This window comes from Manis javanica, chromosome 8, assembly GCF_040802235.1.
Source record: "Manis javanica isolate MJ-LG chromosome 8, MJ_LKY, whole genome shotgun sequence".
NCBI classification, from domain to species: Eukaryota; Metazoa; Chordata; class Mammalia; order Pholidota; family Manidae; genus Manis; species Manis javanica.
This window is the reverse complement of record NC_133163.1, coordinates 101754888-101777267: the sequence shown is the minus strand read 5'-3', so window position 1 is coordinate 101777267 and position 22380 is coordinate 101754888. Positions and strand designations below refer to the sequence as shown.

The 22380-nt window shown below is 40.8% G+C and overlaps 1 protein-coding gene across 4 annotated transcripts in view; it reads left to right on the top strand.

Moving 5' to 3' along the window:
• The window catches only part of LOC108383685 (RNA polymerase-associated protein LEO1), a 33281-nt gene extending 13970 nt beyond the window's left edge, over positions 1-19311 (top strand). For all 4 annotated transcript variants that reach the window (XM_073211859.1, XM_073211858.1, XM_073211860.1 and 1 more), the window contains 8 exons: positions 1037-1182; positions 1938-2022; positions 5310-5404; positions 5927-6061; positions 7149-7284; positions 9071-9257; positions 11712-11809; positions 19068-19311. In XM_073211859.1, the coding sequence (XP_073067960.1) occupies positions 1037-1182; positions 1938-2022; positions 5310-5404; positions 5927-6061; positions 7149-7284; positions 9071-9257; positions 11712-11809; positions 19068-19172 (987 nt within the window). In that variant the 3' untranslated portion in view covers positions 19173-19311. The remainder of the gene's footprint in view (positions 1-1036; positions 1183-1937; positions 2023-5309; positions 5405-5926; positions 6062-7148; positions 7285-9070; positions 9258-11711; positions 11810-19067) is intronic.
• Positions 19312-22380: the final 3069 nt, after the last annotated feature.

The window sequence follows — 22380 nt, the reverse complement described above, 5'->3', positions numbered from 1 at the left end:
ATAACTTGAGTGAAGTTCCAGGGTATGCTGAGAAAAAGCCAATCCCAAAAGGTTGCTTTACTGTATGAGTCCACTTACATAACACACTTGAAATGACAAAATTATACAGGTGGAGAAGAGATCAGTGGGTGCCTGAGATTAAGAAGGGGTGAGGGCAAGAACAAAGTGGATGTGGCTGTGAAAGGGCAGCATGAATCCTTATGATGATGGAGATGTTCTGTTTCTGATGGTATAGGGTCAATTTCCTGGTTGTGATACTGTACTATAATTGTTTTCCTTTTTTTAAATTATTTTAAGTTGAGTATAGTTGATAAACAATATTTTATTGGTTTTAATTATAGAACATAGTTACTCAACAATTATATACATTATTAACTGCTTACCCCATCTAATGCAGTTACTGTCAACATAAAATGATGTTAACAGAACTATTGACTATATTCTCTATGCTGTACTTTCATCCCTGTGACTAATTTGTATTATTACTGAGATTTGTGCCTCTTTATCCCCTTCACCTATTTCACCCACCCACCCCTCCCCCATTTGTAAGATGTTATCAGTGGGGGAAAGGGGGGTTAAAAAAAAAAAAGATGTACTGCCCACCATGGGATTGGTGCCAGTGCCTTAAGAGACTAGACTACGAGGACCTATGATACAAGAACCATTGATTTAAATGTTTTTCTTGTTGAGGCCAAGAAGGGTGTGCTCTGTTGATAATCTACTCTGATTTTAATTGATAGAGTGACTTCACATTGAAATGCTGACTAATATCACACACAGTTTTGTTGGTGAATATGTGGAAGATAGATTTACCACAAAAAAGATATTTTCTTAATATTGATGCTTCAAACTGATCTTATATCCCATGATGTTTTTGGGGAGCTGGGTGGGTAGGGATGGGGATTGAGGGCTGCTTTAGCCCTAAAATGATGTCTCAGTAAGCTTCTTGCCTACCTGAGTAATTAAAGTGTAGAAGTTGAGGTCGACCATTTTTAAGGTCCAGTCAAGCTCTAAAATTCTGTGATTCTCTAACTAGGATGAAAATGGATTGCCTCCGGATCAGCAGGAGGAGGAGCCAATTCCCGAGACCAGAATTGAAGTAGAAATACCCAAAGTAAACACTGATTTAGGAAATGATTTGTATTTTGTTAAATTGCCCAACTTTCTCAGTGTAGAGCCCAGGTAAGAGGATTAGTTAAAAGTATTCCCAGATTTTGAGTAGAAATAAATGGAATGTTGTTTTTTTTCTTATTTTAATGAGGTGCCTAATCACAAATGGAAAAAACTGATCATGATTCTCTGAAAAAATTAGGCCTGACCTGTGATGGAAAAATTATGGCCTATTGGTAGAGGAGACTTTCAGTGCTTGTAGTTGTTTTTAGCTGTTTGGTACTTCCGACGAATTAACAGCCATCGCTGGTCTTGGGTATTTTTGCCCAGTGCAGCACTGAAAAGGCTGAAACCTAGAGTGGCGACGTTTGCTGGAGAAGCTGCAGCGTCCATTGTAGTAGCCATTGTGCATCTAGGAAAGCTCGTACTTTGGGACAACTAAACAGTGTTGTTGGGGATCATTCACTCAGTAACATGAAAGTTCTTGGGTGACTGAAATTTTTTTTTTCCCAAACAAAGCGATGTGAAAAGCTAGAGGATATGTGACCCATTCTTTGGAAGACGTTCATAGGAATAAAGAATACTGTGAATATTTAGCCTTGCTTTTACTTTATTTCAAGCAATATGTATTAATACCACATTTCAAGAAGCTGCAGTAATGGGAATACTTCTTGAAGTTGAACATGAAGATATTTGACCAATATGATTTTTAGTTACATTATGATTTTTTAGTATATGATGTGTGTTCATGTAGATGTTAATTGTATGGCAGTGATAATATTCCTTACAAAATATGATTGATACTTTATTTTAAAAACAATTTGTAGACCCTTTGATCCTCAGTATTACGAAGATGAATTTGAAGATGAGGAAATGCTGGATGAAGAAGGTCGAACCAGGTTAAAATTAAAGGTACCATTCCTTGCTTTACTCCTTCCTTTTTTCTTTTATAAAATAAAACCTAGGCATACTCATTTGACAGTTGAGCTTTTAAAAATGATTTTTTATGCTTACTGTTTTATCAATAAATGAATTTATCTGCCTTTCCAGAATATTTTTAGGAAGAAAATATATAGCTTTTTCTCTGTAAAGATGTCATTTTTCTGTGACTTTTCTCACTGTTACACTTTTTTGTTGCTTTTTAAAAGTTAATTAACTACTTTCATATGTACTGTGGGTTGACTTCTAGCAACTTTCTGCAAGAGGAAATTCCTTACAGTCTTTGATCTACGGATAAACAAATCCACAAAAGGAGAATTTATTACTAGTATCCAATACTTCACATTTGGCTCTTTTTGTATTCTTCTGATTGCTCTGGTTGACTATTAGGAGAGATTTTTATTGTACTAAATTCCTGTTAATGCTTTTTGATACCTTGTGCTGTCCAGTTATCTCTGTCCACGGAGGGCCTCTAATCTTCCTTTAATCAAGGAGGGTGTAGCTTAAGTAGATGCTTTGGAGCTGAGTTGTACCGAAGAACAGGAAGGATTTGAACTCAGGGTACTAAAACTAGAGCTTTAAAATGTAAAAGCATTTTAAAATCTTCAGTTTGAAAGATTTCCTGTAAATACTTAATTTTTTGGTGGATTTGTACATGGTGCTAGGATGTTAAGAAGTGGCAGTCTGGCATTCTTAGAAGTTGGGGGCTGAATTTTTAGAATAATTCCATCTCTTAAAGTGTGATAGGACTATGGTACCTAGGAACCTTGGTATAAGATGGTTTCTGTCCAAACTACATGGGCTTCCAAAGCTTTTCAGTGAAATTTCACTACTACTACTCACTCTTAATGAAAATGCAGATCAAATGAGAAAATGGAGATAAACAGGCACCAATAACTTGCTCAAGGTCATACAATTAGTTAGTAGACAGGTTTTTGTTTTGTTTTTCTGCTGTTCTTTTCCTTGCCCCTCCCTCTTGCCCCCACTAACCTGATATTTTTTCTTGGAACATGTAACATACCTATTGATTTAGGTTTGGCACTATCAATTTCTCATGCCTGTTTTTGTGCCTCTGGAATTATTCTGCTTTTCATTGTTTCCCATCAGTAAATAAATTAATGTGGTAGTTCCTTTTTTATTTGTTGATTTTTGCATTTTTCTCTTTTATCATGATACATCAGCAAGTATTGACATATCTATTATATTTTCAGACCACGTGATAGCAGACTGTAGTATAGGAATCAAAACTTAGAAATAAATATTTTACTCTGAAATCTTGGTGCTTAGAGTATGAAATATTTGTGTATAACAGGCTGCTGTCTTTTAAAACTTTGGGGTGTGATGGAAGGTAGCCCTGGACCCTTTGTTTCTTGAGCAGTGTTCTTGAGACTAGCTGACCTTTCTTGAAGAGTCAGTTGATGGTGTCATTAATTCTCTAATGAACAAGGAATCAGGTACAGTTTATGTGCCTCTATGAGGTCCTCTGTCTTTAGAACTACCTTAATGAGTCTTTCATTCCCAAGAGGAAAAGACCTAGCAGTACATCCTATCATAGCATTTTTATCATTTGAATCACCTTATATAATAGAAAGTATTTTTCAAAATGGCTTCTCTGTTAATAATTGCCCATATATGTTTGCATATTTATATGTGGCTAACTTATTCTATATGAGAGGAAAGGCAGGAATAGTGACGTTGTTTTGTTTCCTTGATTAATGAAAAGTTTAAACATACACGAATACAGTAAGAACAGTGTAATAAACTGATGCGCCCATCACTCACTTCAGTGGTTGTCAAGTTGGGCAATCTTGCTTCATCTATTTGTTTCCCATCCCACTTTACCCACTGTTTTGAAACAAATCTCAGGTATGAACGTCATATTTAATTCATGAATTTTATTGAGTTCTTTCATCAGCCAGCTTCATGGTTGGTTGTTTACTTAGTGAGGAATCAAGAAATAAAGGGAACAGGTGGGAGGGAACCATTAGGACCTGGTTGCAAAGACATCTCAGCTAACAGAGTGGAGAGCCAGAAAATCTAAGTGGGAATGGGAGCAGGTGCTTTTAGGGTTGTTGGTGGGAGAACAGGCATAGGGAAGCATGGGCTTAGATCTGTCAGTTTTCAAAATGTTGGCTTCTCTCTGTTGCCATCTTAATTCACATTCTATTTAGACATGTGAGTGTATCCTTTTTAAATTTTTGACCCTCATTTTGGTGTGTTTCCAGGATGCAGCAGTGATAAACTACGTGCATGTAGTGTTCTGTATTTTCCCAGAAGTTCTACTGGGCTTTTAATATCAATAACAGAGGTTTTCATTACAGGAACATCTTGAATGTTTTCTGGATTTGCTTGGTGTTTCCCCACATGCAGTTTAAATGAAAATAGACTCTAAACCTGCTCAAACCCGGGGTTTTAGTTTTCATAGGGTGCTTTTTCCTTACCATATGTGGAAGCTTCCCTATCTCCCTGGGCAATAAGCAGTTTTTTTTTTTATCCCACCTTTATATGGTTCTTAGCTCTGTCAGAGAACCTGCTTCACATAAGGAATCTCAGTTCTAAATTGCTACTTCATAAAGCTTCAAGCCTTATCTCCTGTCCTTGTAATTCTTACTGTGTCTTGAAACATCCCAAGGTTACTACAGAGGTAGCATCTGCTCAAATGCTCTGGCACTCAGGTCCCTCTGTGATCCTAACACTAGATGCGCAGAAATTCACTTAAGCCTATTTTTTTTCCTGTTGGAATTTTTTTTTTGAGGCATATTTTTTTATTAAGGTATTATTGATATACACTCTTATGAAGGTTTTACATGAAAAAACAATGTGGTTACTACACTTACCCATATCATTAAGTCCCTACCCCCACCCCATTGCAGTCACTGTCCATCAGTGTAGTAAGATGCTGCAGAGTCATTACTTGTCTTCTCCATGCTGTGCTACCATCCCAGTGACCTACCTGTGTTGTGATTGTGAATTACAGTGCCCGTTAATCCCCTTCTCCCTCCCTCCCCAGCCTCTCCTCTTTGGTAACCACTAGTCCCTTCTCGGTGTTTATGAGTCTACTGCTTTTTCTATTCCTTCTGTTTTGCTTTGTGTTTATACTCCACAAATGAGTGAAACCATTTGGTATTTATCTTTTTCCGCCTGATTTATTTCACTGAGCACAATACCCTCTAGATCCATCCATGTTGCAAATGGCAGGATTTCTTCTCTTTTTATGGCTGAATAATATTCCAGTGTAAGGCACTTGTGTTTTAAAACAGGTAGAAAATACTATACGATGGAGGATACGCCGGGATGAAGAAGGAAATGAAATTAAAGAAAGCAATGCTCGGATAGTGAAGTGGTCGGATGGCAGGTGAGCACAAAATACCTGAAGAGTATCGAAATACCCAGAATGTGGCTAGGAGGGATCAAGTTTTGGAATAAGACCTTATTTTGGGACTATCTGTTATTAAAGAATTTCCATTGTTGAATGGTCTGGCATTGCATAGAAAACCTGAGAGGAATAAATAGGTAGCTGAGGGTCATACAGCCTTGTGGAAGACATTAAAAGTGGCTGAAAAGGCAATCATCCTCTTTGGCTACAGCATAGTAGTTTGGAAAACTTAGACCAGCTCCCCTCCCCATTGCGTGCTGCCTACTCTAAGTGGCATGTTAGAAAAACTCCCTTTCGTGGGGAGGTAGTAGAGCCTGAATTAATATCACAGCATGTTTTACCTCTGTATACATTGTTTTTCACATCATGCCTTCGTTATTTTCTTTCCTTCTGAATTCTGTGCTAGGAAAGAAAGCAGCAGTTGAATCACATTTTAAGTGAAATAAAATGGTAGAATGAAAGCTTTGTGACTTTAACACATGAAGTGCCCCTTTTTTTCAGCATGTCTCTGCATTTAGGCAATGAAGTGTTTGATGTTTACAAAGCTCCACTGCAGGGCGATCACAACCACCTCTTCATAAGACAAGGTACTGGTCTACAGGGACAAGCCGTCTTTAAAACCAAACTCACATTCAGGTAACTATTCTAGCAACATACTATTTGTTAGAGTAAAAGAGGTGAAATAGGATGTTGTCCAGAATGCCTGCCTCCTGATTGGTGTAACTTCACAGTGTGGGTCACCAAGGCCCGAGGTCTGGTTCTCAGCGCTGAAGGTTTGTAGGCTGTTTTGTCAAGCCCATTTAAAGTTCCTGTTTCACAGGAACAGGTCATGCTAACCAAACTTAGAAGAGACTCGTATAGAAGCCAGAAAGTCAGTTTATTATAGTGTTTACTGTAACTGCCAAGAGGCTTAGAATGCTTGCTGGGCCGTGTGTCTTTTCCTGCTGAGACTAACTGGTAACTGGGGCTGTTAGAACGCATACAGTCAGAGGAGGGGCAGTGAGTTGGGTGTGAAGGCTGGGGTCAGCCTGTTTCATAGGCTGCTGCGTCCAGTACCACTCCAGGGATGTACCCCCCAGACAGCCCCAAACACTCGGGTCAGCTGGTAAGAGCATCCAGTCTAGACTGTGTAGGCACTACACTGAAATATTTGTATTTTTCTTTTTTCGATACTGAACAGGCCAGCCTCCTGGGCTAGTGTTTATTTTGAGACTTAGCTTTTCTGAGAATTTTAATAGTATAGGCTTTGGAATCAGAATGACCTGTATTTGAGTCTCATTTCCACTTAAGGAGACCTCGTGCAGCTTTCCCAATCTTTCTTTGCCTCAGTTTCTTAATATATAAAATGTAGTAGCTTTCTCATAGAATAGCCATGACAGTGAAGTCACATGACATGTAAAATACAAAGTTCCTTGCTTGGCACTTAGTATTCAGTAAATGCTGCTTGAGCCTATTCATTTAGCGTTACTACAGGGTGGTTGTGCTCTGTAAGGCCTTCTTTACTGCAGCTTTCCATCTCCCAATTTACTTGAGAGGTAAGGATGCTTCAGTGTGCCTTGATGAAAAAAGTTCAGAATCTGCCACCTAGTGTATTCAGTTCAGTGCCCTTGTCTGTATTTTCTAGATAATAGCAAATGGTCATGGCCTCTTGTTGGGATGTTGATCTGACTGGCTCACAAATGTATTTGGTAAACACTGAGACTTTTTTGCTCACTTCCTGCAGACCTCACTCTACAGACAGTGCCACGCACAGGAAGATGACCCTGTCACTTGCAGATAGATGTTCAAAAACACAGAAGATAAGAATCTTACCAATGGCTGGTCGTGATCCTGAATGTCAACGCACAGAAATGATTAAGGTATGTTTGCTAAGCTTTATCCTGGGACTTCTGGTATATTAAGAATAGCATTTCCCAAACCATTCATTACCTCTTATTGACCCACCTTTTCTTCTTCCAGCTGGCATGAACAGGGATTAATCTCCTGAGCATTTAGTGAACAGTAGGTGATATGGTAGTGGTTATAAAGCAGGTACAAGGGCTTGGGCTCTCTCCCCGCTGGTCCTACATGTTCAACAAACTGGCTGGTTTCAATGATGATTAAATCATATGTCTTGGTTTAGACACAGACGATTCTAAACCATCTGAACCATCTGTGGTTTAGAGTCTGTGTCAAAAATCAGTGGAAATGCTAGAGATTTAGTCTAAAATAGAATAAAAATAGACCACAAGTTTGAATGAGAGCATGCCTGAAACAGAATCGGGCAAAGAGTGGTTTGTGGTGTTTAAGGGCAGTTCATAACGTTCTACCTGGTAGAGTTTCAGATCTGACAGACCTGCCAACTAGACACACACTCGGTTTTGGGCTCATCCCTAAATGATGGAGTGTTTGCTTGTATTGACACCGTTGGCCCTTCATGCAGCATGTCCCTGGAGATGCCGAGTGCAGTGGGATAGGCTCAGGCATCTCCTCCGAGCTGGCTGGGTCCGGCTACTGCCCTGCCTGCGTCGTGCGATTTCATCCCTTTGTGCAACAGGGTACGGTGAGGCCGACACACTTGGGTTGCCTCGGGGCCTTGATTTCTGATCTCATGGTCAGGCCATGCTGAACGTTTTGGCCGTGGGCCCCTGCTTTTTCCTCCTTGTGTTTCATTCGTGGAGATCAACCAAACCACGTTCAGTAGCACAGCCAAACCCAGTGTTTAGAGGCATTGGCTTTGAAGACTGACTTCTCACTCCATTTCTCGCCTTTTCTCCTCCAGCCGAGGATGTTGGGGGAACTTGCAGACTCCAGTCTCAGCATTATTGGGGGACGCCCCTGGACCACCTACTCCCCAAGTCTGCATCTACTTCCCCAGCTTTTGTGGAAACGCACAACGAATCAGCTTGGTTGTTTTTAATCTCTGTCCTACTGACAGTGATTTTTACTCTGCATTCAGTACAACCACATACTCCTTATAGAAATGATTTGCTGCACAGAATGTCTAGCAACAGAATTAAGAGTCATATGCAGTAATACAGAACAATTAAATGAGGAATTCAAAGAAGTGCTAGAATATCCCTGACCTCTCGTACCTTTTCTCTGCCCTGTGAACCCCAGTGTGCGGAATGCCGGACAAACAGAAATACGTGGAGCCTCCTTGGGGGCTCGGACCCGCCCCTACTTGCACGTCCCCATCCTGTGGTCAGGGACCATGGGGGGTTCCCTGGGTGGAGGGGCCCCCACAGGGAGAGCGGGGCTGTGGGGGCTTCACGGCGGTTTGGTGGAGCCTGACCACATTGGGAGCAGTGAACAGGAACAGCCTCTGTCAGGCGTGCACCGGGCAGGGAGGAGGTGCCTCGGGCCGGCCGCGCAGGGGACGCTCGGCCCCCATGGCCAGGCCTGCGCCCATTCCGGTCGGGGGGCGGTGGGAGGGCGCCCCCGGCCTCGGCCCTGGCGCGGTGCCCTCACGCCTCGGGGCCGAACCAGCTGATTCCTGCGGACGGCGAGGGTGCGTGAAATGGGGAGAACCTGGGCTCTGAGGACCCGGGAAATACATGTTATTCTGGGCTGGGCATTTACAAGTTCTTATAATAAAGGTGGTTTCAAGTGGGCACTAAGATACTTCCTTTTCTTAAGCAGAGTTGTTTATTTGCTTCTTTTCAGAAAGAAGAAGAACGTTTAAGGGCTTCTATTCGCAGGGAATCTCAGCAGCGCCGAATGAGAGAGAAACAGCACCAGCGGGGGCTGAGTGCCAGTTACCTGGAACCTGATCGATACGACGAGGAGGAGGAGGGCGAGGAGTCCATCAGCTTGGCGGCCATTAAAAACCGATACAAGGGGGGCATTCGGGGTAAGCTTGTGCGGAAAGTAAATGTCCTTTCAAGGTTCACTTTTTTATAACTGCTTTTTCTTTATAACTGGTATACTCTGAATGCTCCACTGACATTTTATTTTTAAGGAGCCAGTGTTATTGAGGATATATTTAAAGGTCTAATGAATTTAGTCGTTGCAGAATTCTTTCAGGTGAGCCTGAACGGGTAGGAACTGCTGTTGCTCCTACTTACAGACGAGTCCCTTCAGCTTCTGCTTTCTGGAACTTTTCTCAATTTCTTTACTAATTGGGAATCAATGAGTTAAAGTTTTCAGAAAATACTTGTTGTTTCCTTTCAAAGTTCTCCTTTGCATATTCCCTTCTTTCACAACTAGCAAAATGGTTAACATTTATGGAACACATGCTGAATCCCAGGCAACACTCAGACTCTTCATATGCATCCTGTTTGATCTTTGTAACAGTGATCTTTGACCCAGCTACTATTATTGTCTTGTTCTTTTTTTTTAATTGAGGTGTGATTAACATACAACACTATATTAATTTTGGGTGTGCACCATAACAATTCAATATTTGTGTATATTGCAAAATGGTGAGCACAATAAATCTAATTAACTTGTCCCCATATATAGTTATGAAATTTTTTTCTTGTGATAGAAACTTTTAAGATCTGCTCTTTAGCAGATACACAATGCAGTACAGTTACCTATAGCCACCATGCTGTACATTACATTCCCTAGAACTTATTTTGTAACTGGAAGATTGTAACTTTTGACCCCCTTTACCCATTTTTCCCACCCCTTAGCTCCTGCCTCTGGCAGCCATCAATCTGTTCTCTTTTATCTATGAGCTGAGTGTTTTGTTTTTGTTTTTAGATTGACATATAAATGAGATCATACAGTATTTGTTTTTTCTGCTTGGCTTATTTCACTTGGCATAGTGCCCTCACAATCCATTTTTGTCTTGTTATTACTGAAGAAACAGAGACTTTGAGAGGTTGAGTAACTTGCCCAAAACACACAGTAAGTGGGCAGTTCTTGAACCAGGGTCGTCTGCCCTCTGAGGCATCTGTCTCAGCCACAATACTCGCCCCGACGTCTCCCCGCAGCCAGCAGCAAGACGACATGATGAAAAGCAAGCTGAACGTAACGATGGAAGTCTTGGGCTGGACTCCTGATTCTTTCTGTTTGAATCTCACTCAGTTCTGCCACTTTTTAGCTGGATGACTTGTGGAAAGTTAGAATACCTCACTTCTGTTGCATCATCAGGGGAGAAATAACCTATTAACAGTAGAATTTATAGCGTGATGTTTTGAGAATTAAATGATAAAATACGTATAAAGTACTTTACCCACCTCCTGACCCATAACAAGTACTAAATAAATGTTACCTAAAACTATTGTTACTGTTCTTACTCGTCAGCTTCAGGCAGGTGACATCATATCTCTGAACAATGTGTTCCCCATCTATAAATGGGGATCTAATCTTCCCCAGATTAGTTCCCCAGATAGAGTTTGGTAATCACTGTGCAATGTACAATATACCGTGGGTGACTGTGCATCCTAGTTTTTTCTCTGTTGAGTGATGCATTTTAAGAACACTCAGATATCCCCTTCCCTGACCATCCTATAAATCTCCTCTCTCCTTTTCTTGCAGTGACTGTATTTTTTATGGTGCACTCTTACACCCTTCCTTACCTACCTAGTAATTATTTGTAGAGTACAGAGACCTTTCCTTTCTCTTTTAGTGCTGATTTCTCACTGAAAAGATTAATTGTGTAAGTAAACCACATAAGAACTAAATAATAAACAAAAAATGAAGGATGTTTTAGGGAGAGAATTATATCATATTCAGCTCACCAGAGATTAAAAACTGAATAGACAACTTCATTAGCGTTCCGTTCTGTCCAGTGGTCAGAAAGGCAGAGAATGGGGAGAAGGGGCAGGCTTTGTGTTCTGAGGTGAGGGGGTTAGTCCTGGGCTAAAGTCAGCTGCTGCTCTTCTACCCCGCGGTTCCCCTGGGCTGGGGTGTCCGCACTGTTGATTGTTTGCATCTCCCTTTGAAACGTCCTCTTGGCAACAGAAAGGTTGCCAGGTCCTTTACAGAACCAGGAAACCACCTCTTGGTTTTATCTTCAAAGCCTGTTTTAGAATTAAGTATTAGTCCCATGAAAGAATGACTCAGGCTTTAGTAGCTTATTTTGGAAGAATTGTGGTGTGTGTGTCTTTTGTCACCTTGCACACAAGCCTTTTTAATATTTAAAAGTGTTCAGATGGGCCATTCTTGTCTTTGAGAGGGTAAGTGCTTTGTTTCAACATATCTAAATTTATATTTATCTTTAAATCAAAAAGGTTTTATTTGTTTTCTCTGGGAGAAATGTACAGAAGGAAGTAAAGACACTCATCAAGGAAAACCTAGGAATGAATTGATCCCTGTCTTTGAAAGTCAGTCACAGATCTTATTCCTTTGCTTTCAGAGGAACGTGCCAGAATCTATTCTTCAGACAGTGATGAGGGATCCGAAGAAGATAAGGCTCAAAGATTACTGAAAGCAAAGAAACTCACCAGTGATGAGGTAAAAACCAAATGTACTTAATTATAGGGGTTTACCCTGTGTGCCTGAGTCAACACCAGGAATGAAGAGGAGCCCCCAGCCCAGAAGCACAGACAGATGTCTGTATACTGTACTGAAACTCAGTGGCATAAATGCAGGTGTGCGAGTGGCCCAGAGGAGACTCTGACGCCTCTGACCTCTCACTGGGTGTTGAAAGTGTCATCTTGCAGGGCATGGCAGCCAGGGTGGGCATGCTGGGTGGGTAGAAAGGCCTGGGAGAAGAGGCCCGGGGCTCTGAGACCAAGGCCCAGCTGGACAGCTAGGAACTGTTCAGTGTGTGTAGATGAGAGGGTGTATCTCCTCCTTTTTGTCTTTCTTTTCAATATATTTTTTAAATTACAGAGATAATCCTTATGGTAGAAAAACTTGTGCTAAGAAAATTTTTTTTCTGATTGGTTTAGTTGACATACAGTATACAGTATTATACTGGCTTCAGGTATACAACATAGTGATTCAAGAATTATATACATTGCAGAAGCTCCTCAGGATGAGTATAGTTGCCATCTGTCATCCTACTGAGTCATCACAGTGTTATTGACTTTATTCCGTATGCTAAGCTTTTCACCCCATGACTTATTTATAATTGGAAATTGTACATTTTTATCCTCTTGCCCAATTTCACCAATCTTGTTTCCTTTTTATTTAGATGAAATAGTATTTGAAATAGTGTCAAGTAATTGAATAACTTAAACTTCCATCTATTATTGAAATAATAAAACTTATTCCAAAGTAATTTTAAAATATTTGAACTTATATTTTTAACAGTATCCTTTTCAAATTATAAGAGGATTGAGATATTTTACATCCTTTCTTTGATATATATTTGACATCTTATAGTTTCACGTGTACAACATTGAAATTGGTACATGTACATATTGTAAAATGATCAGCACTGTAAGTGTAGATAACTTCTATCACTACACATAATTACAAATTTTGTTTTCTTGTGATGAGAACTTTTAAGATTGGTGCTCTTAACAATTTTTGTTATCTATAATACAATATTAACTATAGTGACCATGCTGTACAATACATTCCAAAGACTTATTTATTTTTATCTTTTTAGATTTTTAAAAATCTTTGGTGTTCTTCGATTTTACTGTGGTGTCTATTGTGCATTTATTTTTATTTTTCTGATTGGAATTTGTTAGGCTTCCTCAATATGTAGTTTGGTATCTTTTTATCGTTCTGAAAATTTCTCAGCCATCAGTTCTTCTGTACTGTTAGTGGTGCTGTACCATTCACTCTCCTTTTTCCTTATGAAACTGATTAAATGCATGTTACCCTATCCTCTGTCATCCATGACTCTCAAACTAGTTTCATATTTTCCATGTCTTCGTCTCTGCATTCTGGGATGATTCTCCAGATCCTTTGTCCATTTTACTGCTGTTTTTAGCTGTGCCTAATTGCTGTTCATTGCTTTCCTTGGGTTCTTACTTTGTTTTAGTTTCCATCTCTAGAGGTTTAGTTGTTTTTTTTTTTCCAAATTTGCCATGTAAAAATGTATCGTTTTTACTTTCTTTTTTAAATGTTATTTTTTAACTTCCTGCTCCTAATTCACATATTCAGTTTCTTCTTTTAATGTCTTAAAAACTTTTTAGTCTACACATAAAATCTTTTATGTTTGATAATTCCAGTGTCTGAAATCTTTACACAAGTGCTTTTACTCCCTTTTACCTCTGCTGGCTCTGTTTCATGACTACTCACTTCTTCTCTGTGTTCTGTGATTAAATGATTGCTCAGATCAATGGGAATTTTTGAGGGACTGATGAGTTCTTCCAAAGGTGATTTATATTTTCCTCTGCTAGGTGCCTTGGGCATCAGCCACCTGGGATCACTTTAAATTATATTCTTGGAATAAGATCTTTTTTAGATACCTGGAAGTATGAGTTCTGACTTGTGGTGATGAATTTTCCTAGAAATATATTTGTTTTTGTTTTTAGTCCCCTGTCAATTAGTTCTAATGTTTGAGATCAGAAATTATGATCCTTGCAGTTATTTCATAATGGGGGTTGGCTGATTACCTCCCTCTGACCCAGTCTGGCCTGCCACCTGTTTTTCACATAAAGTTTTTTCAGAACTCACCCATTCTTCTTCATTTATGTGTCATCTGTGGATATTGTCCTGATATAGTGGCAAAGTTGAATAGTTGCAGCAGAAACTGTATGTCTTGCAAAGCCTAAGACATTTATTATCTGGCCTTTTACCAAAACTGTTCTAACGAGAAATGGGCCTGGGCTTACTTCTGCTTCACCTGTAGCTGAAGATGTCATCCTTTGAGATCTGCCCTTAGTCTGTTCCACTCGGCCTTTGTCTCCTGTCCTCGGCACCCTGCAAGGTCTAAAAACAAAAGCTCATGTTCACACAGTTGGTAAATGTCTTCAAGGGGAAAGCCTGCTTTAGTGCTACACTTATATCTCTGTGGGTTCTGTTTTCTTTTAATTTTTTGGCTTCCAATTATCCTATATTCTTGGAATCACACTGACTTGTTTATGTTTTCCCGTAATTACTTATTTTCAGTGGGAGGACTTTTCAAAGGATTGTTTTGCTGTATTGCAGGAAGTACATGTTGTGTTCTTGTTATCCATGGTTTTAATGAGTCTTGATGATTTTTGGCCATCTGTGAACTGTAAACTTCTGTGAGCTCTTTTCTCTTGTGAAAGAGAATTTCATTCTTATATTTCTGTCTGCTAATCACAGCATTTAATATTTCCAAATCCTTCCTGGAAGTGGCATATTATAGAAGGTAAGTAGATAGAAATTGTTAAATTACTCTGCATTGTTTTTGTTTTAAACATCTTAACAATGCATTTGTACTCTACTGAATTATTGGTAAGTGAGAATTCTGATCTAAGCACATACCATTTTATTTCTTGGCAAGCAGAAACTGTGAATGAAAATTGAGAAGTGCCACGGGACTTCTGTTTATTCCTGGTGTTCTCAGAAATGAGATTTTTTAATATGATTCATGAAATAGCCTTCTTCCAGGCTGGGCAGTTACAAACCTGAAAGTGTCTGACTTTAAGATGCCTGGTGAGTGCCTCCTGGCCGGCTGTTACAGGAGCTACCCGATGCCTTCCTCACCTAAATACTCTGTTAGGTTTTCCTGTGCCCTTCCCTTCCCCTTTCCTGACAACAGAGATTTTAATTCTGCCTGGACTTCCCCTGCCGCTGCCTCCCAATATTACCCCAGTCAAGCTGTGGCCATGGGTTACAATGGGAAAGAAGAGAAAATGGGTCCTACCTGCTCTAGATCCTTCTTATTTGTACATCAGATCCCACCCACATGCCTTGAGCCTGGGTATGCCTGAGATACAGGGGAGTTTTCAGATTTTAAGTTCCCATACCAGAGAGCCACTGTTACCATCAGAGCATTCCTAGATAGGGGAGAAAGTGCGGGAGCCTGGATTAGAGGGGACTGGCCTGTTGAATCCCGGGGCTACCCTGTACCCTTAGTATGTCCTTGAGCAGGCCGTCTCACATTTCTGAGTGTGTTTCCTCATGTGTTCAGTGGGCTTTTTGCTTGCTGCCTTGTGAAGTTGTATTATAGTAAATAACAGATATGAAAGTGGCTAAGTTGGTGACATGTAGTAGCTGAACAGTAAATACTAGTTCCCGTCCCCAACAGGGCCTAAGTTGCACAAAAGGAGCATAATAGAGCTTTTTATTCTCCCTTATTTTTGTAAGCAGTAGAAACGTTAGAAAACCTAAATTACTTCAAAGGCAGAAAAGTGGGTCAGACGAGAAACAGTAGAAGAGGGAAAGACTCGAGTGGAAAGAATCGTGAGGACAGTGGGGAGGAGAGGTTTACAGCCGGTCCTCAGCTTTCTTTCCTAAGGAGAGGGCTGCGGGCTGGGAGGTAGTCCTGCCGGCAGTGACTGGGTGCCCAGGGGGCTGCTTGCTCTCCCGTCTCTTTCCTCTCCCAGCTGTCCCTCATGGGGCCCCCACGCCCCTCCTGGCAACCCTCCCATACCTGTTAGAGGCTCTTCCCCTCTGTGTATGGGGCCGTCGGCGACTTGGAACTGGGAGAGTCCCAGCTTCCCCTCAGCGTGGATGTTTCCCGTGATTGGGATTCTGAACATACGTTTATCCTTAAACAGCACAGCTTTCAGCTGTGTGGGTCCACTTATATGCATATTTTTTTCAATAAATAATATTGGAAATATTTTGAAGATTTGTAACAATTTGAAAAAACATATTCTCTAGCTTACTTTATTATAAGAATATAGTATATAATGCATGTTACCTACAAAATATGTGTTAGTCAACTGTTGTGTCTTTGGTAAGGCTTGTAACCAACAGTAGGCTATTAGTAGTTAAAGATTTTGGGAAGTCGAAAGTTATACATGGATTTTCAAGTGTGCGGGGGTTGGTGCCCCTAATTCCTGCTTTATTCAGGGGTCAACTGTGTTTCCGTAGAAGCCTTGATATTCTTAGCATTGGTCTCATACTTTAAGACACCTTGATTTATGTGTATTCTTAGTTATTTTGGGGAGTTAAGTAAACTTTGGTAGCTGGTCTATTAGCATGGATCAAAATGTCTGAATTTTATAATTAGCCTTAAAAATAATTTGTTGGAAGACAATGGCAACTCATTGTTAACTGTGGGCTGCCTGGCCCTATATCTATATGGATCTGCATTTATAGCTATATGCAAACTTTCTTTTAATCTAATATGAGTATTTTTGCCATTTGTTGCATTTATACAATGGCACAGTGATTTATTCCAGCTAAGTTCAGTAGGGCAAAATCTCACATTCTGAAAAATTCCTTCACAAAAAGTGAGGTCTCCTGAAGAATACCACTGAAGAATAAAATAAAACAATTGTTTTATTCATCTGTTGAATGTTCTTATGAAAGCAGTTATTTTATTTTGGGTTTTCAGTGGGTTATTAAGTTCAGAGTTAATTTTGATTAAGCTTCCTAAGAAATACTCTGTTGGCTTTTATTTATTTATTTGTTTTTTTTTATTATGTTATCATTAATATATAGTTACATGAGCAACATTGTGGTTTTGAGATATTCCCCATCCCCATTATGAAGTCCCCACCACACACGCCTTTACAGTCACTGTCCATTACCATAGTAAGATGCTATAGAGTCACTACTTGTCTTCTCTGTGCTATACTGCCTACCCCATGCCCCTCCCCACACATTATGTGTGCTAATCATAATGACCCTTAATCCCCTTCTCTCTCCCTTCCCACCCATCTTCTCCAGTCCCTTTCCCTTTGGTAACTGTAGTCCTTTCTTGGCTTCTGTGAGTCTGCTGCTGTTTCAGTTTGTGCTTTGATATTTATACTCCACAGATGAGTGAAATCATTTGGTACTTGTCTTTCTCTGCCTGCCTTATTTCAGTGAGCATAATACTCTATAGCTCCATCCATGTTGTTGCAAATGGTAGGATTTGTTTTCTTTTTATGGCTGAATAATATTCTGTTGTGTATAGGTACCACATTTTTATCCATTCATCTACTGATGGACACTTAGGTTGCTTCCATTTCTTGGCTGTTGTAAATAGTGCTGTGATAAACATAGGGGCGCGTATGTCTTTTTGAATATGGAATCCTGTATCCTTAGGGTAAATTCCTAGAAGTAGAATGTATGGTTAAATGGTATTTCTAATTTGAGCTTTTCGAGGAACCTCCATACTGCTTTTCACAATGGTTGAACTAATTTACATTCCCAGCAGCAGTGTTGGAGGGTTCCCTTTTCTCCACATCCTTGCCAGCATTTGTTGTTGTTTGTCTTTTGGATGTTGGACATTCTAACCGGTGTTAGGTAATGTGGTTTTAATTTGCATTTCTCTGATGATAGTGATGTGGAGCATCTTTTCATGTGTCTGGTGGCCATCTGGAATTCTTCTTTGGAGAAGTATCTGTTCAGATCCTCTGCCCATTTTTTAATCGGGTTATTTGGTTTTTGTTTGTTGAGGTGCATGAGCTCTTTATATATTTTGGATGACAACCCCTTATCAGATATGTCATTTATGAATATATTCTCCCATACTGTAGGATGCCTTTTTGTTCTATTGATGGTGTCCTTTGCTGTACAGCAGCTTCTCAGCTTGATATAGTTCCACTTGTTCATTTTTGCTTTTGTTTCCCTTGCCTAGCAATATATGCTCATGAAAAAGTTGTTCATATTTATATTCAACAGAGTTTTGCCTATGTTTTCTTCTAAGAGTTTTATGGTTTCCTGACTTACATTCAGGTTTTTGATCCATTTCGAGTTTACTTTTATGTATGGGGATAGACAATAATCCTGTTTCACTTGGTTACATGTAGCTGTCCAGTTTTGCCAGTACCAGCTGTTGAAGACACTGTCATTTCTCCATTGTATATATACTGCTACTTTATCATATATTGATTGACCATATATGCTTGAGTGAATATCTGGACCCTCTGTTCTGTTCCACTGGTTTATGGGTCTGTTCTTGTGCCAGGACCAAATTGACTTGGTTACTGTGGCTTTGTAGTAGAGCTTGAAGTTTGGAACTATAATTCCCCCTGCTTCATTTTTACGTCTCAGGATTGCTTTGACCAGTCATTATCTTTGTGGCTCCATATGAATTTTAGAAGTATTTTTTGCCAGTTTGTTGAAAAAAGGTGTCAGTATTTTGATAGGGATTACATTGAATGTATAGATTGCCTTAGGAGGAATGGCATTTTTCACAATATTAATTCTTCCTACCCGAGAACATGGGATGAATTTCCATTTATTAGTGTCCTCTTTAATGTCTCTTAAGAGTGTCTTCTAGCTTTCAGGGTATAGGTCTTTCACTTCCTTGGTTAGGTTTATTCCTAGGTCTTTTATTCTTTTTGATGCAATTGTTAGTGGAGTTGTTTTACTGATTTCTGTTTCTGCTAGTTCATTGTTAGTGTGTAGGAGTGCAACAGTTTTCTGTCTATTAATTTTGTATCATGCAACTTTGCTGAATTCAGATATGTATGATTTTTTATGTACAATATGGCTAGAACCTCCAGTCCTATGTTGAATAAAAGCACGGAGGGTGGGAATCTTGGTCTTGTTCCCGATCTTAGAGGAAAAGCTTTCAGCTTCTCGCTGTTAAGTATGATGTTGGCTGTGGGTTTGTCATATATGGCCTTTATTATGTTGAGGAACCTGCCCTCTATACTCATTTTGTTGAGAGCTTTTTTCATGAAATGGCATTGAATTCTCTGTTGGCTTTATGATTTAAAAAGTTTTATCTTTCTAGGAGGGTGAACCTTCTGGAAAGAGAAAAGCAGAAGATGATGATAAACCAAATAAAAAGCATAAGAAGTACGTGATCAGTGATGAAGAGGAAGATGATGATGATTGAAGGAAAAATGTAAAAACTTTTTATATATTTTATTGTACAGTTTGTTTTATAAATATGATGTAAACATGAGTTATTTTGATTGCAATGAATTGATTTGCTTTTCTGTAATTTTAATTGTAATAAAAGGTTTTAAAATCAAGTCTGTGTTTGAGAAATTGACTTCGCAAAGTAAGTTGATATGTTAACACTTTATGTTGAGTCTTAGGTTTTTGTCACTTCCTGCTGCTGTTCCCTACCCCTTCCTTCCATCCTCCACAAAACAACCTCCTGGTCAGGGTCAGATGGGGTGAGTGAGGCATCTCCTTCCAGGGTGCTGAGTTTAAAGGGGCCTGAAGAGACCTTTGGACCTGCCTTTGTTTGCTAGAGCTGCTGTGACAAACTAATGCAGAGCAGGTGACTTAGAGCCAAAGAAATGTGTTTTCTTAGAGCTCCTGAGCCTGAATCCAGGTGTCAGCAGGACCACGAGATGCCTGACATGTCTAGGGAAGAATCCTCCTTTGCCTCGTCCTGGCTGTGGGGGTTCCCAGCAAACCCTTGGCTTGTGGCAGCCTAAGTCCAATCCCTGCCTCTGTCGTCACATGCCTCATTTCTCTGCGGTGTCTGCTCTGTGTCTCTGTATGTCTCCAGATCTCTCTTTGCTTATAAGGACACCAATATGGATTTAGGCCCAACCCTAATGCAGTGGGATCTCATCTTAACAAATTACATCTGCGAAAACCCTATTGCCAAATAAAGTCACATTCTGAGGTTCCGGATGAATGGAATTTCAGTGGGGCAAGGTCTCCCAATTCATACAACTACAGTAATCCGGATGAGTAATTTTGTAAAGAACATTAAAAAACTTAATGCAAAAAATCTGATATAGAAAATTTCAAAATTTTACATTAAAGACAGGATCTGACAGGCCTGGGATTAGTGTAAGACAAGTGAGAAGAACTGCACAAGTACAGCTGGCCCGAAGGCTCCCCTTCTTAAAATTTTATTTTGTTCATGGGTTTTTTACTTGGAGTTTAAAAAACATTGTATTACAGAATCACTTATCTTGATCCCTGGGATTCTGACACCCTCATATTTTACGCCCAAGGTGAGGACCTCACCTGTCAGCCTAGGCCCGGCCCTGTTCCTCACAGTCTGGTGGCTGGGTCCGCAGCTGAGCGCCCAAGGCAGACCCGTGGGAGAGATGCGTTACCTTGTTGGGTATTGCTTTTTATGAGCAGCATTGAAAGTCACATCCAAGTCCCCCGTGTTCTGTTCATTAGAAGCGAGTCACTAATGTGAGCCCATATTCAGAGGGAAATTTGACTCTTGATAGTTGGGATGGCAAAGAATTTGTGGAGACGTTTGGAATCCACCACACGCACACGTGGTCTTTGCGGAGGTGCTCTTCTAGCGCACTGACTGCTCTTCCCCTATGCGCGGACTCCACCCCACTTCCTCCCCAGAGCTGTCGGTGCACTCTGGGAGTGCTGGCTGTGGGGGGCTCACCCTGAAGCCTGATGCAGAGAAAGTGGGATGGAGAGAGAGTCACTTGCCTGACTGAAAAACTGTCTGTCCCTCGCTATTTCTTAGCTTACCGAATTGGAGCTCTTATGCCTGGCTTTTAAGAGCTTTCATTCTGTCTTTTCCAAGCTAAGAACTTCTGGGTTTTATTTGCTTGCTTGGTTTTACTTGCAGACATTGTTGTGCAGCTCTTGTTTCTCATCTCCAAACCCTCTCCTTCTAGCCTAACCTCAGCTGTGCTGGGGCCAAGCCCTGCCATCGCATGTCCGGTTTGCCAGCTCCCCCTATTAGGGGCGCTAGAGGAAGACTGGGAGCTTGCTCCTTCCTGTCTACTGCTGGAACTTTCCGGGGCTTCCTGTTGCCTTGCAGTTTGTCTAGGGGGCGCACCAGTGCTCGCTCACCTCAGGAGAGGCTGTTGCTCCCCCAGCAGCTCCATCTAATTTCCCCTCTCAGCAGCACTTGGAGAGCCGGCTTCTTTGTCCTCCCGAGAGCCAGAGCCGTCAGTACCAGCTGGGCACTTTCCCTCAGGTATGGGTGAGGGGCACCTGCCTCAGGTATGGGCGAGAGGCAGCTGCTTCTGTAAGTTTGCAAGTTTAATCACTCTACCTCTCCCCTTTGTTCCCTCACCTCTAGGAGTGGGAGTTGCTGTCTGAATTTGCCATTTCTGTGGTCCCTTAGAGTTTTCATTTTATACTTCTGTTAGCTAATCAACAACTTCAAACCTTATTTCAATTTCTGACAATTAAATTCTATCTGTATAGACTATTGGTTTGTTTCTGTTGCCCAACTGGGTCCTGAGTGGGTACTTCAAGAGGTAAATTCTCAGAGATGGAATCTGTAGATTGTTCTGGGCTGGACACAGGTCTGAGCTCCTCGCCAGTGGGAACAGGACGGCGGTGCCGTGATGGCTCAGGGGCCCCTTCGGTTGAGGGCTCACGCGGCTGCTGCTCTTGTCAGGCAGGGCTGAGGACTCTCAGGAGTGTGTTGTGGGGTGGATCCTCTGAGTGCCCTGAGCACTGACAGAGAGGCAATCACAAGCTTAGTTTTTTTAACATTCAGCTCAAGTCAGGGTCAGACCAGTGCGCTTTCCTAGCAGTCCCAGAAGAATCTCTCATACCTCGTAGTCAAAAGGACTGAGGTAGCTGTAAATCAAACACAGAACTAATTGTGTGCTTGCAGAATTACAGCATCACATGAATTCATAGCCCCTTCAGGTCTTTCGTGTGAAAGGGCATTGACTGAGAAAGAAGCTAAGGATGGGAGTGTCTGCTTGGAGTGCAATGAAGCTGAAGAACTCAAATTTTCTTGTCGCTCTGAGGCTCCCTGGCCTGTAAGCAGCAGCTTGGCTTCCCTGTGTGTGTGAGGAAATGAACATCTTGTGGGGACGGTCCCCATCGTCCTCAGGGCTCACTCCACCGAGTGCTGTTCGACCCACTTTCTGCCAGGAGACCCATCAGTAGGGGCCCCTCATTCTCTGGCCAAGAAGTTGCAAACTGACTGGAGGAGAAACAGCTTATACACCAAAAGAATTACAAGATTTTGCTAATGAATAGAGGCAGAAGCTTGGAGAACAGGTGTGGAAGTGGATTCTATGAATGTGAAATGAAGGCCAGGCGCTTTGGGGCCAAATGTACCGATGTGGGTATACTTTTCATATACCGTGATTTGGTGTATTCCATATTCTGGTACCTGGTTACTGAATAAAAAA